The sequence below is a fragment of the Pongo pygmaeus genome, chromosome 6 (genome assembly GCF_028885625.2).
Source record: "Pongo pygmaeus isolate AG05252 chromosome 6, NHGRI_mPonPyg2-v2.0_pri, whole genome shotgun sequence".
Lineage (NCBI taxonomy): Eukaryota > Metazoa > Chordata > Mammalia > Primates > Hominidae > Pongo > Pongo pygmaeus.
The window spans coordinates 129,311,946-129,331,662 of record NC_072379.2 but is presented as its reverse complement, the minus strand read 5'-3'; the positions used below and the strand labels follow the sequence as shown (position 1 = coordinate 129,331,662).

Genomic DNA, 19,717 nt, shown 5'->3' with positions numbered 1-19,717 from the left:
AACTTAGAGCAAAGGACAAAGGGTTACTGTGTTGTTCCTTTCATGTAAAAGGAAATAATAATTTTGATGGATTTGGTGGGACATTTAGGAGCCAAGTCAAACTGTGTGTGTAATTGTTTTGTAAAGGTGCTAGGACTTCATTTTCAGATCCGGAATGGGAACAGGTGGTGGCTGGTGGCAGGAGTCACAATGGTTTCCATGACGACGGGATTGGGTCCTAGTCATCCTCCCATCCTCCACAAAACCTACTGCAGCTTTTCTCGTAAGGTGCTTATTAAGTATTTGTTAAATGAACGATGAACCACAGAATGGCGCGTGTGCTTTGCAATTAAGGATGTCGCTCTATAGCTAGCCTAAAAGCTTTTAAAGCACCGATAATTATTGTATTTACCCATGTATTTTGCATAATTTGCATATTAACTTAACCAGAAAATAATAAACCATACTCTCCTATTTCTGCTGAACAACCCTGGCCCATATCATATTCCCTATTGTGGAATCAGTAGCCCAGATGTTTGGTTGAAACGGCCATAAAACGGAGCTGGGGGATGGGGAGTCTTGTGTTGTATTTATGGTTCCACATTAGCTAAAACTCGTGTTTTGTCCCCGCTCTCAAGCCACTGCCCCCGCCCCCGCCTTTGCGCAGGCGCCAGCCTTCCCCTCCCCCCGCGCCCCTCTTCCCGCCCTAAGGCTGGAGCCGGCGAGCCCCGGTCCGGAGCACAAAAGGCCTCCCTAGCGGGCGTCCCGCGTTGCCCTTGGCAACCATTGAGCGGCGTCTTGCCCTCCTGCGACCCTGAGATGAGAGAGTAAACGGGGCCCCCATTGGCCGGCCGGGGAAGACGGGCCAATCGGAGAAGAGGGTATAGGGAGGCGGCTGAACAAGGTTGTGGGGGTAGGAAGCTAGGGTTAGAGGCAACCCGTGAGGCTAGAACCCCGAACGTGGTCGGTTGGAGCAAATATGTCCCTCCGGAGGCACATTGGGAACCCTGAGGTGAGGGCCAGGTCCCGGCCGGAGAGCCGGAGGGGGCGGGCGCACCGGAAAAGGCTTCATGTGGGCAGGGAAGAGCAGCCAGCGACTTCCGCCGCCCGGAAGGCGGGAAGGGGCCGGCGTGAGGAGGGGTCGGGGTGCAGGGGCGGGGCCGGGCGGGCCTGGGGGCCGCAGGGCAGCGTTCAGGACCCCGTGGTGAGGGGCGATCTCTCCCCGCGTACGCACGCCAGTACTTGTGGCTGTGAGGAGCGAAGTACACAAAGACACAGCCCTTGCCCTCAAATGGCTTACAGTCTCGGAGTGACAGTTACAAAACAGAAAAGACAAAGGAAGCGCTGCACACTAATGGCACGTGTTGAAAGCCAGCCAGCATCTCTGATTGTGGGGATACAGGAAGAGCAGGAGTAAGCTGACCAAACCTTTGGAAAACGGGCAAAATAGGACATTAAGCTTACCCCTCTCTCCATAATAGGACCCTTCAGTTTGTTCATCTGTTTCACCCCTAGTCCCCTGCTGCATTTGTGACAGTTTCAACAAACGTTATTGGACTTCTATGATGCAGTAGGTGCTAGACGTACAAAGGCCTCTGCCCTTTAATAAATTGCGTATAGTGGACCGGGCGCGGTGGCTCAGCCTGTAATCCCAGCACTTTGGGAGGCCGAGGCGGGCGGATCACGAGGTCAGAAGTTTGAGACCAGCCTGGCCAACATGGCGAAATCCCGTCTCTACTAAAAATACCAAAATTAGCCGGGCGTGGTTGTGGGGCGCCTGTAATCCCAGCTACTCGGTAGGCTGAGGCAGGAGAATCGCTTGAACCCGGGAGTTGGAGGTTCCAGTGAGCCGAGATCGTGCCATTGCACTCCAGCCTGGGTGAAAAGAACAAGACTCTGTCTCAAAAAAATAAAAAATAAAAATAAACAATAAATAAATTGCGTCTAGTGAAGGAGCCTGTGAACAGAATTTGAGTACAGTGTGGTCGGGGAGCAAGATGTTACGAGAAAATAGGACTCAACTGAGGGAGTGAGAGAAGGGTTGTGGAGATGGAAGGGGTGGCAAGGCCATTCATTAGCCAGGTGAAGCATCATCCCGGGTAGAACAGCCCAAGTGAAGGTAAGGAGTGTGTGAAGTCAGAACAGGCCCCTGTAGGAGTCCAGGCTTTCTTTGCCTTGCTGAGGTTCTTAGCCTTTATCCCAAATAGGAGTTGTAACTGTTTCATCTCTTGGTGACTGCCTGGTACTAGGCTGAGAAAGTTGTAAGGCTGAGTCTAAGCCCTGCGAGAGAGCCATGGTCAATTAGTAATGTCTAAATGCCGCATGATCTCACTTATACGTGGCATCTTAAAAAGTCCAGCTCATAGAAGTAGAGAATAAAATGGTGGTTACCAGAACCTGGAGGGTGGGGGGAAGGAGGGCACAAATGGGAAGATGTTGATCCAAGGGCACAAAGTTACAGTTAAACTGGAGGAATAGTTTTTGAGATCTCTGGCACAGCACGGTGACTATAGTTAATAATAATTACAGCAGACTCATCATCCCCAGTAGAAAATCCATGTATAACTTTTTACTCCCCACCCCCTGTAACAAAAACTTAACTACTAATAGCCTACTATTGACTGGAAGGCTTACTGATAACAGAAACAGTTGATTAACATATTTTGTATCTTATATGTATTATATACTGAATTCTTAAAGTAAGCTGGAGGAAAGATTATTATTAAAATCATAAGGAAGAGAAAATATATTTACTCTTCATTAAGTGGCAATGTATCATCATAAACATCTTCATCCTAATTGTCTTCATGCTAAGGGGCAAGGAATAGTAGGGGTTGGTCTTGCTGCCTTAGGGGTGACAGAGGCAGAAGAAAATCTGGGTGTAAGTGGACCTGCACAGTTCAAGCCCATGTTGTCCAAAGTTCAATTATATTGTAGATTTCAAAATAGAGTAAATTGTACATTTTATGAGAGTAAATTTCAAATATCTCACCGGAAAAAAATGATAAGTGGGTTGATGGATATGTCAATTAATCTGATTTAATCATTCCACATTGTGTGTGTGTGTATATACCAAAACATCAAATTGTACCCCATAAATGTATAAAGTTATGATTTGTCTATCAAAATATTAATAAAAATGTTAATATTGTCTATCATGGGGGTGGGAGAGATAGGTGAGGAAGGTGGCAGTTTGCCACATATTTATCTTGTCTGCTGGTAAGAATTTGAGAAATTTTTTGAGTTATTAAAGGAGTGACATGGTCAGATTTGCATTTTAGGCGGATGGCTGTAGCTACATTGTGGAAGATGGGTTTGAGGAGGCTCCAGGACTGGCAATGAGATTGGTTAAGTTGTTACTATTTTTTATTTATTTATTTATTTTTGAGACAGAGTCTCACTCTGTCACCCAGGCTGGAGTACAGTGGCGAGATCTCAGCTCACTGCAACCTCCACCTCCCGGGCTCAAGTGATTATCCAGCCTCAGCTTCCTGAGTAGCTGAGACTATGGCGCACACCATCAAAGCCTGGCTAATTTTTGTGTATTTTGTAAAGATGGGGTTTTACCATGTTGCCCAGTCTGGTCTCGAACTTTTGAGCTCAAAGCCACCCGCCTGCCTTGTCCTCCCAAAGTGCTGGTATTACAGGCATGAGCCACCGCGCCCTGCCAGTAGTTACTATTTTGATAGAGATCTAAACTAAGGCCATTGAACTAGGGATGGAATCGAGGATAAATATTTAGGGAGGCAAAATCATCAATACTTCCTGATTAGCTTTGAGAGATGTGTGATGGGTGACTTAAGTCTCAGCTTAGACTATTCATTGGTGCTGGCACCATGAATGAGATCAAGAATATGGGAGAAGGAAAAGGAGGAATAGTTTTAGCAGTGTGGGGAAAGAGGAGCAGGGATGTTCTGTGTGGTTATGTTTGTGCCCGAGACAAAGATGCCCAGTTTACTCTCTTGTTTGAATAGAGCACAACTTCTAGTAGTTTCTTAAGAAAGAATTCATCAGAAATGGTTTTAAAAATTTATGTCTAAAATGTCAGGCATGTCTAAAAATGTTCTTATTCTACCTTAACATTTATTTGCCAGTGAGTTTGGCTGAGTATAGAATTATTGGTTGAAAATCATCATCTTTTTTTTTCTTTTCTTTTTTTTTTTTTGAGACAGTCTTGCTCTGTCACCCAGGCTGGAGTGCAGTGGTACAAACATGGCTCACTATATCCTTGACCTCCTGGGCTCAAATGATCCTCCCACTTCCTGAGTAGCTGGGACCACAGGTGTGTGTCATCGTGCCCAGCTCATTTTTTTTGTATTTTTTATAGAGATGGGGTCTCCCTTTGTTGCCCAAGAGGGTCTTGAACTCCTGGGCTCAAGCAATCCTGCCTTGGGCTCCCAAAGTGCTAGGATTACAGGTGTGAGCCACCGCACCTGGCCATCATCAGCATCTTGGAAAACATTGCTTAGTGGTCTAGTGTCTTTTGTTGTTGTGAAGTCCAAAGCCATTCTGTTGCTTCGTGACTGAATTTTCCTCTCAGGAAGCTTGTGGAACCTTTTTTTTTTTTTGTCCCCAGTGTGACTTTACAAAGATATTTCTATTTTCACTCATTTTGATAGGCACCAGAAATTTATGTCTTTTTAGTCTGAAAATTTTCTTAATTTTCTCTCTCCTACTTTCTCCATCCTCTTTTTCTTGAATTCATTATTCTGTATTCATATAAATAACCTATATGATTGGTTCTCTGATTTTCCTAACTTTTATCTCCTGTTTCCCTCATCTTTGTCTTTCTGCTCCCTTTGGGATATTTAATTTTTATCTTCCAATCCTTCATTTTAGTTTTTAATTTCCGCCATCATGTTTTTAATTTTTTTGTTTGTTTGTTTTGAGATAAACTCTCACTCTGTTGCCCAGGTTGGAATGCAGTGCTGCGATTTCGGCTCACTACAACCTCCGCCTCCCAGGTTCAAGTGATTCTCCTGCCTCAGCTTCCCAAGTAGCTGGGATTACAGGCACCCGCCACCACACCCAGCTAATTTTTTTGTATTTTTAGTAGAGACGGGGTTTTACCATGGTCGTCAGGCTGGTCTTGAACTCCTGACCTCAAGCCATCCACCTGCCTTGGCCTTCCAAAGTTATGGGATTACAGCGTGAGCCACTGTGCCCAGCACATGTTTTTAATTTTTAAGAGCTCTGTTTTTTGCTCTGTTGTACTTTTAAAAAACGTTTTATTTCAAAATAAGTATAGATTCACAGGAAGTTGCAAAAAAAAAAATAGTACAAAGAGGTCCTATGTATCCTTCACCCATTTTCCCCCAATGATTATATTTTACATGAGTACAGTACAATATCAAACTAGAAAATTGAAATTTGTACAATGTATGTAGAGTTCTAGGCCATTTTATCACTTGTATAGATTTAATCAAGATTTACACATATGTAGATTTGCAATCACGATAAATAACTATTGCATCACTAGAAATACCTCCAAGCTACTCTTCTGGTCACACCTACTTTCTCCCCTCTCATCCTCCTAACCCTGGGTAACCATCTCCATAATTTTGTCATTTTGACAATGTTACATAAATGGAATCATACAGTATGTGACCTTTTGAGATTGGCATTTTTTTTTCACTCAAGATAATGTCCTTGAGTCGCATACAAGTTGTTGCATGTAGCAGTAGTTCATTCTTTCTGGTGCCTGATCAGTATTCTGTGGTATGAATGTACAGCAGTTTGTTTTGTTTTGTTTTGTTTTGTTTTGTTTTTTGAGATGGAGTCTCACTCTATCACCCAGGCTGGAGTGCAGTGGCACCATCTTGGCTCACTGCACTCTCTGCCGCCTGGGTTCAAGCAATTCTCCCGCCTCAGCCTCCTCAGTAGGTGGGATTACAACTTCCTACCACTGCGCCCGGCCAATTTTTTGTATGTTTAGTAGAGACAACGTTTCACCATCTTGGCCAGGCTGGTCTTGAACTCCTGACCTTGTGATCCACCAGCCTTGGCCTCCCAAAGTGCTGGGATTACAAGCGTGAGCTACCGTGCCTGGCCTGTACAGCAGTTTTTTAACCATTCAACTAGTATAAGACATTTTGGTTGTCATCAGTTTGGGGCTATTACAAATAAAGATAACATTTGGGTATAACTCTTTGTGTGGATGTTAATTTTCATTTATCTGGGATAAACGCCCAGGAGTACAATTGCTGGGTTGTATGGTAAACATATGTTTAGTTTTATTAGATACTGCCAAACTTTTCCAGAGAGGCTGTACCATTTTATATTCCTGCCAACGGTGTATGAGAGATTCAGGTTTTGCATACTCTTGGCAATGTTCAATACTGTCAATATTTTTTATTTTAATGGTTATAATAGATGTGTAGTGCCATCTCATTGTGGTTTTAAGTTGCATTTCCCTAATGGATACCAAGCACATCTTTTCATGTGCTTATCTGTCATCCATATATCCTCTTCAGTAAAATATCTCTTTGTGTCTTTTGCCTATTTTCTATTTTTCTTAACTGTTGAGTTTTTTGTTTCCTTTTGTGTTGTTGGTGATGACTGTAAATATTATTGCAAAAAAATGTAATCCTACATTTCCTTTCTTACTGCTTTTTGTTTTTTCCTGGAGTTTCTGTTTGCCTTTATTTTTAATTCTATACTTTTAATGAATAATTCAGGACATTTTCTTATATCACTACTTACTATGTTTTCATAGTTATCTTTTCCAAAACCTTCTTTATACATTTGAACATGTGTGTGATAGGGGAAAGGAGAGAAATATGAGTTTTATTTTGTAGTTTTGTTTTACATAAATGTTATAACATTGTATATATAGTTCTTTGACTTGATTTTTTTCACTTAACAATATATCCTGGAGATCTTTCCACGTCAGAAAATATACCTCAGTGTAATGATTTCCTTTTAACTCTTACCTAAGTATTTGGTGTGGTTGTATCACAGTTTTGTTTGTTTATTTGTTTTTTTGTTTTTCTAGTTCTATAAGACCTCAGTTGTACAAATGGACTGATATGATTTGATTATCCATATACTTCAGTTATAGCCAATTTTGGTTCTTATTGCTTTTATTCCCACTCTTCTCCTTTGACTATAGACATCTGCTCCCATATATTTAATGTATATCTTTCTAATTCAGCAGCCATATTTTTCATATAAAACAGACATTATTTTGTGAGCTTAAAAATTTTACAAAAATAGTGTTATGCTATTTGTATACAATTTGCTTTTATCATGCAAATTATGCTTCAGATCCATCTATGTTGATAAATATGTCCAGTTTATTACTTTAGCTATTGTATAGTAATCTAGCATGTGACTAGACCACATTTTATCTATCAATTTCCCCATGGTGGTCATTTAGGTTGTTTTTGACTACCTGCAGTTACAAACACTGATGCAATGAATAGTTTTACTGTTGAGTTTTGAGAGCTCTTTATATATTTGAGATAGTAGTCCTTTGTCAGATATGTGCTTTGCAAATATTTCCTCCCAGTATGTAGCTTATCTTTTCATCTTCTTAACAGGGTCTTTTGTAGAGCAAAAAGCAATTTTTTTAAATGTATTTACTTTTTACATTTTTTTCTGTAAGAGCTTTTTTGAGATGTAATTCACATAGCATATGTAACATTGGTTACAGTGGTTGTGGGGAATGAGATAATGTAGGTAAAATGCTTAGTGCCTGATGATATAGTAAGTACTCAATAAATGTTAGCAGCATTACCATGTTTCTTATTGTTGTTAAATCATCTCCAGCAAATAGAACAATTTGTTCTTTAAACTTGCTTTTAAAGTGGCTTTGCTATTAAAAATTTCTCCACTTGGAATACTTTTTCCATTCCTCCTTCCCATCTTTTTTATCCACAGAAGATCAACCCTTAAAACATAGCTCCAGTGTCTATTCTTCCATGAAGTCTTTCTTATCACCCCCAGTGGATGAGCAATCTCCTTTGACATTCCTCCCTAGAGCCCTCCATGTCTGTGCTGCCCACGTGGCACCAGCATGCACACTACATGTTGCTCAGGTCTTCATTTGGCAGGTACTTGTTGCTCTCTCATTAGTAGAGGGTCTTGTAGTAGGTACAGAGATCTACAAGATAGAGCCCCGTCCCAAGTGCAGGAGTAAGAAGTGTGAGTGGTACAAAGAACTGTGAATATTCAGTCAAGGAAGAAATTTCCATTTGACTAAGGCCTTCAGAGGAATCCTCCCAGAAGATAAGTTTGCCCTGAGTCTTGGAAGTCATGTAGAAGTGAAATAGCTGGGGTGTGGTGGGTAGACAGGGAGGACATTTTCTTTTATGTAAACCCTCAAAGGGTCTTTGACATTTTTGGTTGTTTTCAAAGAGCCTGTAATGATACCACAAACATGAACTTTCTCAAATTCCTGCCTCTTCCAGATGAACTTCATTCTGATCACCTACCTATCTTATATCTTTATCTTAAATAGATCTAAAGTTGACCCTGCTGTCTGGGCTCTGGACCTCATCCTCTCCCACTCTCTCCATACCATTTTCAACCTCTCTTATCTTGCCCATTAGCCTGTATACATCCTCAAATCTCTCCTTTTTTTTTCAAAACAAAATAACAACAAAGATTATTCCTTAGCAACTCTCTTAAGGGAAAAAGAAAAGATCATCCAGCTACTGTCCTCTTTCCTCCTTCGCCTCTCATATACTTGACCTGCTGTTTTTTGCATCTGCCCCATCAGTTTCCCATAGCTGCTTCCACCAGGGCCGTCAACAATGTCCTGGTGTGCTAAATTCAAATTCGCTTTTCTCTTGGTCTCTTACTTGAACAGCATTCTTGTTCACTTGTTCATACTTGACCTCTTGTTCTCTGACTTGACAGCATTGTTCACCGTTGGCCACTCCCTTCTTCCTGATTTAATTTTCATGACCCACTTTTGTATGGCCTCTTCTGAGTTTCATCCAAGGTGCCTCTCCTCCACCTGACCTTAAATGTTGGGGTTTTTCAGTCTGCACTCTCCCTAGGATGATTTTGTTCATTTCCATGGCTTCCTCTGCTGCCTGTATGCTGACAACTCCCAAATCTTGTTTTTTTCTAGCCCAGGTCTCTCTCCTGATTTCTAGACGCAAATAGCCAACTAGGTACTTCCATTTTGTTTTTCGGGTTTTTTTTTTAGCAAGAGTGTCATTCGGTCACACAGGCTGGATTGCAATGGCAGGAACATGGCTCACTGCAGCCTTGACCTGGGCTCAAGGGATCTTCCCACCCCAGCCTCCCGAGCAGCTGGGACCACAGGCACATGCCACCATGCCCAGCTAATTTTGTGTGTGTGTGTGTGTGTGTGTGTGTGTGTGTGTGTGTGTGTGGAAACAAAGTCTTCCTGTGTTGCCCAGGCTAGTCTTGAACTCCTAGGCTCAAGCGATCCTCCCACCTCGGCCTCCCAAATTAATGGGATTACAGGTGTAAGCCACTGTGCCCGGCCGATGGTTCCATTTTGGACAACTCACAGATATCTCATACTCAGCATGCTCCAACTGACCATATTATGTTTTTAATATGTGCTTCCTCCTTAACTCCCTTTTTTGGAGAATGGTATCACTGTCCTGTTACTACATGAGTCAATTTTAAATTATATTGATTTAACATTTTAAAGATTTCTTGAAACGGTCTCTTCCTCTTCATCTTTATTGCCACTTCCTTACTTCCTTAAGACTACAGATCCTCTTAGCACGATAGCCTTTCAACTGATTTTCATGCCTCCTTTCTTGACTCATATTCTCCATATTGCTGCCAGGGTCACCTTTCTAAGACAGAACTATAATCTTGTCACTCCTCCTTCAAACTTCCTCAGTGACCCCTCATCGTCTTCACCAACCTAGGCACTATTGGTGTTTGGGCTGGCTAATTCTTTGTGGTGGAGCTGTCCTGTAATTGTAGGGTATTTAGCAGCACCCCTGGCCTCTACCCACTAAGATGCCAGTAGCACCTCCTACCACCCAGTTGGGACAACTAAAAATGCCTCTAGACATTGACAAATGTCCTGGGGGTACAAGGAGCAAAATGGTACCGTTCGAGATCCACTGATCTACAGGATGAAACCCAAGTTTTTTTAAACATGTATGCAAGGCTCTTTGTGATCTGCCCCTGCTGCCTCTCCAGCATCGTTTGTCCCCGTATTTCCCGCTATGCTCCAGGCCGGCCAGTTACTGTTAGATTGCTGAAAACTCTTGGTACTCCCTCTAGTCTCCACTCTTTTGCCATGCTTTTCCCTCGCCAGAAACCCCGTAGCTCCCACCCACTACTCCTTTAGCTTGACTAACCTCCTCAACCCTCAGAATTCAGCTCAGAAGTGACCCTTCAAGAAACAGTTCTTGACTCTTTTAACCTGGATTAGGTGCCAATCTGATGTGCTTTTGTCACACCCCCTCCTTCCCTTTCCTTGTTCCTCATGCAGCCTGGCATCTGTTTATCCACTTGTCTGTCTTCCCAGCAGTCAGTGAAAGCTGGATGGCAAAGACTGTGTTTTTCACCTCTCTGTCCTCAGCACAGAGGCTTACCCCTAGTAGGCACTCAGTAAACGTCCACCAAATGAATGGTTGGTGCTCAATAAGTCTTTGTGGAATGAACAGTCTTCCTTGAAAACAGCTTCTTTTTTCAGCTTCTTCACTTTGCACCATTCCATCCTGTTTATGTAATTGAAAGAAAGCCAGTTGGTCAGTAGGTCAAAAAGCAGTCACCCTACAAAGCAAGATTTTTAAATTAAACAAAGTATGTCAGTCCCATAAAATCTATGGTGCTCGGCTTGCAGCGGAGCACAAATAGTTTTACATTGCGGTTGGTACTAGAAAGTCAGGAGCAAGAAATTGGACTGCAATGGGAACACAGAAAAGAAACTACATTTTTTTCTCCTGCAGCATATGGATTTCTCATTAGTCTATGTAAGGGAAAAGCGGGGGCGGGAAGGGCTCAGCCACTGCAGCTGTCCACACTCTCTCCCCTCATCATTCTGCTGCCACCACACCTGGTCCCCAGAGACACCCTCACTTCTTAGCTATTTTGGCTTAGGTATGGACAAATCCCCTTGGTTCAGCAGAGACTAGCCTGGAATTTTTAAAAGAAACTTTGCTAGGAAACTAGTGGGAAAAACAAAACAAAAGTAAAAACAGGAAATAGAGTATAGAAACGATAAAAAAAAATACAGAGTGCAGAAAAAAAATCCTCCCTTAGCCCAAGATAACTGCAATGTAGTATTAGCGTTACTTGACTCAATTTACCAAGCACATACTTTCCCTGTTTTTTTGTTTGTTTGTTTGTTTGTTTCATTTTGCCATGATATTGTCTGTCTCTGGAGAATTTATACTGAAGTCTGGCTTTTCAGTCTTTGTATGTTTTCCTTCTTTTACTCAAGAATCTGCTCTGTCTTTCTCTAGGGAAGGAATTGAAATTGGCATTATAGTTACTTTCTCATAAGACAAGTTACTGATCATTTGGAGAAACAAGCTTTCCGACCTTCTTCTAAGGATAAAATAGCTCAGTGGTTCCAAACACAATCTGAGGACCGATGCTAAGAGTTGATGATAAAGATGTGACTTGCCTGGGGTGAAGTGAAAATCACAATGTCCTGAATGGTTTTTAATGACACTGAAGGACTGACCCTTTCCACTCTGGGATTTTTTTTTTCCTTTTAGATGCTAAAATAGCAGATAGTTGTTGTGAGGCTTTTGCTTTGGTTTTGTTTTTTATGTCCTTGGCAATATTAAAAGGTGCCTCTAATTTTAAAAAATTCTCCCTGGTCCTGAAATCCAAAACTCTGGCCGACAGATATTCTGTAAGACACTAAAGTATCCCATATTGTTTGTATGCTTTGTGGGTCATTTGAACCATTACTTTATAGGCAAATGTTTATTTTGCAATCTTCCTGACAGAGTATGCTGTAGTTAACTGTTTTCAAAGGCAAAGGATGCAGTTTTTATAGGTCCAATGTTCTCTTCTAAGGAACCAGATAGTTGCTGTAATACGATCTTCATTTTCGGTATTCACTTATTGACTGAATATCAATAAATGTACTTACCATGCACTAGGTCCTAGGCGAATACAGATATGGTAAGTCATTGTCCCTGCCTTCAGGGAAATCCTAGACTAGGGAAGAAGATTGAGGTTTAAACAATGGAGCGGGCTGTGAGTACTCTGGGAGCCAGGGAGAAGAAAGTGCCTAGTTCCGTAGGGGACAGCTTTACAGAGGAAATACATTTTGCCCAAGGAGTAGTGAAGGAAAGGCATTCTAGGCAGACATATGCAAAGACTGGCAACCTGAATCAGTGTGCTGCATTAAAGAAACATTCCCAGCAACTTCAACATGGGAACATGAGGAAGGGTGGCAGAAGATAAAGCCGGAAAGACATTGCGGTAATTTCATGTTCCACAGCTACCTGTTATTGAAGAAAGGACTTTCATACCTGCAGGCCAGAAAAAGGCCTGAGCAAGAAAGTGCTATTTCATAATATCTTTATTCATTAGCTTCTCCTCACTTAATGGCTTTCACAATCACCACTCTAATTTAATGTGGGTTAATGTCTTATGCTTGGATTCAAAGAGTTAACTACCAGACAGCAGCACAAAGGAGACCTGACATATGTATTTTTGCTGACTCTAAACTTGAGCTGAGCCCCAGGTGAGCCTCAGCTGCCATGAGAGCAGATGCCATGGTCGACATCCCTGGAGCTACAGACTCTGGGGAGCAGCGGGAGCCTGCCCACCTGGGGCCTGGCCTGCCCACATCTAGAGCGCTGTGCTTAGGGCTGGATCCCTGCAGGGGAGATGGATAAAATCTCAGGGGTGTCCAGAGGAAATGCCCTAGAAACCATCATAAAGAAAGTGAAATGGAAGAGGGTCAGGACAACTGCCTTTGGTCATCTTAACAGATTTCTTGAGGCAGAGGCAGATGACTTACAGTGGGTTGCAACAGTGGACTGAATGAAAATTAGAAAGACTGATTTGGGCTCAATGTAAGAAATATTTTTATTTATTTATTTTTATTTTATTATTATTTTTTTTTTGAGACAGAGTCTCGCTCTGTCAACCAGGCTGGAGTGCAGTGGCACGATCTCGGCTCACCGCAACCTCCGCCTCCTGGGTTCAAGTGATTCTTCTGCCTCAGCCTCCCAAGTAGCTGGGAGTATAGGTGCGCATCACCATGCCCAGCTAATTTTTGTATTTTTAGTGGAGAAGGGGTTTCACCATGTTGGCCAGAATGGTCTCTATCTCCTGACCTTGTGATCCACCTGCCTCGGCCTCCCAAAGTGCTGGGATTACAGGTGTGAGCCACCGCGCCTGGCCAAGAAGTAATTTTTTAGGCAGCTTTTTTTTTTTTTTTCTTATCATGTAGTGTGCTGAGATGAGTTTGATGAAATATGGAAGTGTTCTGACAGAAACAAGATAAATATATTTAGCTATGGAAATGCTATTGAAAAGAATCCTATATTGAAAAGACAATTGGACCTCTGGAGCTCATTTCATCTTTTGTTGTTTTTTTTTTGAGTCAGAGTCTGTCTCTATCACCCAGGCTGGAGTGCAGTGTTATAATCTCACCTCACCTCACTGGAGCCTCTGCCTCCCGGGTTCAAGCGATTCTCCTGCCTCGGCCTCCCAAGTAGCTGGGATTACAGGCGCCCATCACCATGCCTGGCTAATTTTTGTATTTTTAGTAGAGATGGGGTTTCACCATGTTGGTCAGGCTGACCTCGAACTCCTGACCTTAGGTGATCCGCCCACCTCGGCCTCCTAAAGTGCTAGGATTACAGGCATGAGCCACCATGCCCGGCCCCATCTTTAATTTCTAAGAAATTTTAGCATTTTTTTTCCATTTTTAAAGTATCTGACTCCTGACTTTACCACCCTTATCCTTACATTAACCCAATTAATTGTGAATTTCCTTATTTTTTAGTATCTGATGAAAAGGATACCACAGAACCCGAGATACCAGCATGTCAAATCAAGACTGGACACTGGTAAGTAAAGATTAGAAAATTAGAACTTAAAAAAAATCCAATAGCTAATTATTGACAGAAAGCAACCCCACATATCTGGTATAAATCACAGCTAAAAGTTTCTCACTGTTTTGCCTGATGTTTTTCTGGGTTCAGGATTTATCCTTAAAAGATGTTTTTCAGATTATCAGTAAAAATTTATATTTACATAATTTAGCTTATTATTCCTTACCACATAAGAAATAATATAAACTGAGAAAATGAAATTCCAGAAATCAAAACTATTGTTCAGTAAGTTTCAGGGCTGAAGCTAAATAAATATCAGGAGATCAGCCTCCATTTTGGAATACCTTAAGTATATTCCTTTAAACTGGCAGTAATGGATTAGACACATGCATATTTGTTCAATGCAGTGTTTGCAAAGTGCTGACCATATGGCAAGTTATGGACCATGAGAGATGTAAAGCTGAGTATGAATTGTGTTTTTTTTAGTTAAAGAGTTTAGATTCAAGTGGAGGCAGACAGACTTGCATGAGTAACCGAAATACCAGTCAGAATTTAATTAGTGCTGCAGTGCAGGTAAAATGAACTTCTTATTTCCACGCTGTTACCATTTTTCAGTGTTGTGGTAAAGACTGCTGCCCAGACCCTAGTGGATTTTCAGTCTTGTGAGGTTTTGGTTGTTTGTTTTTGTGTTTTTTTCAACCTTTTAAAGCCTGCTGTGGTAAATTCATGCGATTAAAATGGTTTCGCTAGTGGATTGGGGTACTGTATGCCTTTAGCAATACCGAATTTCCCACCAGTAACCTCAAGACAATTGAGAAAAGTAAATGACAATGTTGACTTTGTTTAAATCATTTTGCTTATTTTGTTTCTCTTTCTCCAGTCTCCTTCAAAAAATCATTATCTTCCATTATGCATGTTTCTTCATATAAAATAGACTTAAATTCAGTGTTTTAAATTCACCTCATTTGCAGATGCTATTTCTTGGTACCCTTCATTCAGACATTTCCATGCCGTACAGATATTTATCCTTGCAAAATCCTGCTTGATGGGCAGGTGAAAATATTATCTCTGTCTTAGAAGAGGAAATTGTGGCACGGGGATTTTGTGATTTATTCCGAGTTCAATAAAGGAGAGAGAACTAGGATTATATACAGGATGAGGAAGTCAATATTGGAGATCTGGTGCCAAGTCTGGTGTACTGTTTCTTAGGCCGTACTGTTCCTGTATTTCCCCCAAGCCTTGTTTCTTCTGCCACAAAAACCCTCAGCTCTTTCATCTCTACCCATCTAACCCCTAATTGCAACTGTGATCCACCCTTCTGAAGTAAGTGATTCTGTGAGGTAAGCACCTAGATTTAAAATGCTGTATTTTTTCTGAGGAGGCTAGATATTATTTTACAGACTACTATAAAGGAAGGAATTTCTTTTGGAATCTGTATACTTTCTTATAATTAAAACTTTAAGAGTTGAGGTTTATTTCAAATATATAGATTTGTCTATGCCTTCATAGTTTGTTTTTTTTTTTTCCTCCTGGAAATTAAACTGGGATTTGTGAAGGACAGCTCCCTTCTTCCTCTTTAATTTCTCAATTCATAACCAAAATTTGACTCAATAATGGTGCCTAAGATTAATTTCATTTTTTTGATATTGAGATAAAAGTATATCTGCTTTTTATAATACATATTAAATACATATGTCCTTTTATATCCTGAGATTTTTAAACTGGCTTTTTTGTTAAACTTTTAATTTTAACATAATTTTAGATACATATATATTTTGTAGACAATAATGCAGAGAGATTCCATGTACGCTTTACCCAGTTTCCCATAGAGGTAACATTTTGCAAAACTATAATGCACTATCACAACTGTGATATTGACATTTGATACATGCAGTGAAGATACAGAACATTTCCATCACCACACGGATTCCTTATGTTGCCTTTTTATAGCCACATCCACTTTCTACTCCCACCCCTTTCTTAGCCCCTGCAATCACCAGTCTGTTCTACATTGCTGTAATTTTGTCATTTCACAAATGCTGTATAAATGGAATCATACAGTATGCAACCTTTTGGATTGGCTTTTTCACTTAGCATAATTTTCTGGATATTCATCCAGGTTGTTGCATGTATCAGTAATTTGTTCCATTTTATTAATGGCTGGTATTCCGTGATATGAATGTACCAAGTTTAACCATTCACCTGTTGAAGGACATCGGGGTTGTTTTCACTTTTTGGCTATTAAAGTAAAAGTGCTATAAACACTTATGCACGTATTTTTGTTTGAACCTAAATCTTCATTTCTCTGGGATAAGTGCTCAGGAGTACAACTGCTGGTCACAATGTAGTTGCCCATGTAGTTTTTAAAGAAAATGCCAAGCTGTTTTTTAAAGTGATTGTACCATTTTACATTCCCACCAGCAATGGATGAATGATTCATTTTCTCCACATCCTTGTCAGCATTTGGTGTTGTCACCAGCTTTTATTTTGGCCATTCTGATAGCTGTGTGGTGGCATATATCATTGCAGTTTTGTTTTGGTTTGTTTTGTTTTTTGAGACAGAGTCTTACCCCATCACCCAGGCTGGAGTGCAGTGGCATGATCTTGGCTTGCTGCAACCTCTGCCTCCTGGGTCCAAGCGATTCTCCTGCCTTAGCCTTGCAAGTAGCTGGAATTATAGGTACGCACCACCATGCCTGGCTAATTTTTGTATTTTTAGTAGAGATGGGGTTTTGTCATGTTGGCTAGGCTTGTCTCAAACTCCTGCCTCAAGTGATCCACCTGCCTTGGCTGGGATTACAGGCATGAGCCACCGTGCCCAGCCCATTGCAGTTTTAATTTGCATTTTCCCATGGTAATGGTGAACATCTTTTCACATGCTTGTTTGTTTTCTGTGTACCTTCCTTGGTGAAATACCTGTTCATATCTTTTGCCTATGTCCTAATTAGTTTGTTTGCTTTTTTACTGTTGAATTTTGAGAGCTCCTTATACATTCTAGCTACTGGTCCTTTGTCAGATATATGGTTTGCAAATATTTTTTCCTAGTTCATAACTTGTCTTTTCATCCTCCTAACAGGGTCTTCGGAAGAACAAAAGTTTTTAATTTTGATGAGGTTCATTTTATCAGCTTTTCCTTTTATGGATCATGATTTTGTTGTCTAGTCTAAAAAGTCTTTGCCTGGCCTCGATCCCAACGATTTTTTTTTCTACCATGATTTTTTTTCTAAAAGTTTTTTATATAAGTTCATGATAAACTTTGAGGTAATTTTTATATAAGAGATGTGACTCACATCAAGACTAAGTTTTTGCTTACGGATATTCAATTGGTCTGGTGCCATTTGTTAAAAAGGTTACCTTTTCTCCATTTAATTTCGTGTTCACCCTTGTCAAAAATCAGTTGGGCATATTTATGTGGGTCTGTTTCTGGGTTCTGTATTCTGATCACATGACCCATGTGTCTGCCTTCTGCCAATACCATAATATTGATTACTATAGCTGTATAGTAAATTGGATACTTAAAATTGGTGAGACTGACTATGGCCACTTTCTTTTTTTTTTTTTTTTTTGAGACAGGGTCTTACTCTGTAGTCCAGGCTGGAGTGCAGTGGTGTGATCTCGGCCCACTGTAACCTCCACTTCCCGGGCTCAAGCAATTCTCCCACCTCAGCCTCCCAAGTAGCTGGGACCACAGGCGGGCGCCACCATGCCCAGCTAATATTTTTGTATTTTTTGGTAGAGATGAGGTTCTACCATGTTGGCCAGGCTGGTCATGAACGCCTGACCTCAAGTGATCCACCTGCCTCAGCCTCCCAAAGTGCTGAAATTACAGGCATGAGCTACAGTGCCCAGCCTTTTTCTTTATACAGTTATTTTAGCTATTTTAATTCCCTTGCCTTTCCATATAAATTTTAGAATAATCATATTTATATTTACTTCTTAAATGCTGTGATTTTGATAGGAGTTGCATTAAGCCTGTTTGTCAACATGAGGAGAATTGACATATTTACTATGTTGAGTAACCACTAATCTACTTTCTCTATCTATGGATTTGGCTATTCTGAACATTTCATGTAGATGCAGTCATACAGTATGTAGCCTTTTATGTCTGGCTTCTTTCACTTAGTGAAATGTTTTCAAGATTCATCTATGTTGTAGTATGTGTCAGTTCTTCATTCCTTTTTATTGCCAAATAATCTTCTGTTGTATAGCTATTCCACATTTTGTTCACCCACTCATCAGTTGATGGACATTTGGGTTGTTTACACTTACTGGACATAGTGCTGCTAAGAACATCAGTGTACAAATTTATGTGTAAACATGTGTTTTTAATTCTCTTGGGCATATACCTAGGACTTGAATTGCTTTTCATATGATAACTCTATGTCTAATTTTTTGAGGAACTGCCAAACTGTTTTCCACAGCAGCCACACCACTTCACATTCCCAGCAGCAATGTAGGAGGGCTCTGTTTTCTCCACATCATCACCAGTGCTTGTTATTGTTCATCGTTTTGATTACCATCTTTGTGGGCATGAAGTGGTATATTATTATGGCTTTGATTTGCATGTTCCTAATGACTGATAATGTTTGAGCACCTTTTTATGTGCCTTTTGGCATTTGTATATCTCCTATGGAGAAATGTCTGTTCAAATCATTTGCCTGTATTTATGTTGGGTTATTTTTCTTCTTATTTGTTGAGTTATAAGAGTTCTTTTGGCCAGGCACAGTGGCTCACACCTGTAATCCCAGCACTTTGGGAGGCCGAGGCGGGTGGATTGCCTTAGCTCAGGAGTTCGAGACTAGCCTGGGCAACACGGTGAAATCCTGTCTCTACTAAAATACAAAAAAATTAGCCAGACGTGGCAGCGTGCACCTGTAGTCCCAGCTACTCGGGAAGCCGAGGCAGGAGAATCGCTTGAACCCAGGAGGCGGGGGTTGCAGTGAGCCAAGATTGCGCCACTGCACTCCAGCCTGGGCGACAGAGCGAGACTCCATCTCCAAAAACTAAAAATAAAAAAAGAGTTGTTTTATATATTCTGGATACTAGTGTCTTGTCAGAAATATGATTTGCAAATATTTTCTCCCATTCTGTGGATTGTCGAGGGTTTTCTTTTTCTTAGCTGGAGGAGTAGCTAAGTACATCTACCTCATCTTTCTGGAAGCAGAAGTCTCCCAAACTAGTTTGTAAAGCTTTTGGAAGGGCCAAAGTGTGTTTCATTGCTTAAAACTCACAGTATTTTAAAGTCAGTGTGGGAGAGAAATCTTATTCTAGTGTTCGATTTTTTTTGTTGTTTCAAATTTAGAAATTATTCTAAAGTCAATTTAGAGGAGAGACTTTTATTTTAATGCTTATATTTCTGTGCATTTTTGTGACTTACCTCCCTGTGTATTCAGAAAAAGTTTTCTACATGGTGTGCAGCAGCCATGTGCCAAGGTACATTATGTGCCAAAGTACAGATCCCTGCAGCCCTTTAGCCAACAGGGCCTGGATCAACCCAAACCCAGCATTGTATCCACATTTTATCATGAGGTGAAAAGGGTGAGGAGTTAAGAAAACAGAAAAGGGACCTTATAGCCCAAGTAAGAGTACAGAGTTTCTACCTGTGGTTTGTTTTTAAGCTCTGCAGTCAGAGCATTGGAAATAGGCACAGGAATGAGTGAGCATTTCTCATTTTTAGGCTGAATAGATGGGTCTTTCATCTTTTCTTACCAAACAGCAAGCAATTCAGAGTAATCACAAGAAATCAAGAATTTCGTGATATCTCC

General features: G+C 40.9%; 1 protein-coding gene across 5 annotated transcripts in view; it reads left to right on the top strand.

Moving 5' to 3' along the window:
* The first annotated feature begins 687 nt into the window (after positions 1-687).
* CEP41 (centrosomal protein 41) overlaps positions 688-19,717 on the top strand; it is a 42,121-nt gene continuing 23,091 nt past the window's right edge. For 3 of the 5 annotated variants that reach the window (XM_063668463.1, XM_054497303.2, XM_054497309.2), the window contains exons 1-2: positions 688-991; positions 13,904-13,967. In XM_063668463.1, the coding sequence (XP_063524533.1) occupies positions 959-991; positions 13,904-13,967 (97 nt within the window). In that variant the 5' untranslated portion in view covers positions 688-958. Of the gene's footprint in view, positions 992-13,903; positions 13,968-15,161; positions 15,293-19,717 lie in introns of those variants that run through there. The other 2 variants (XM_063668461.1, XM_063668462.1) reach the window with 2 other exon arrangements.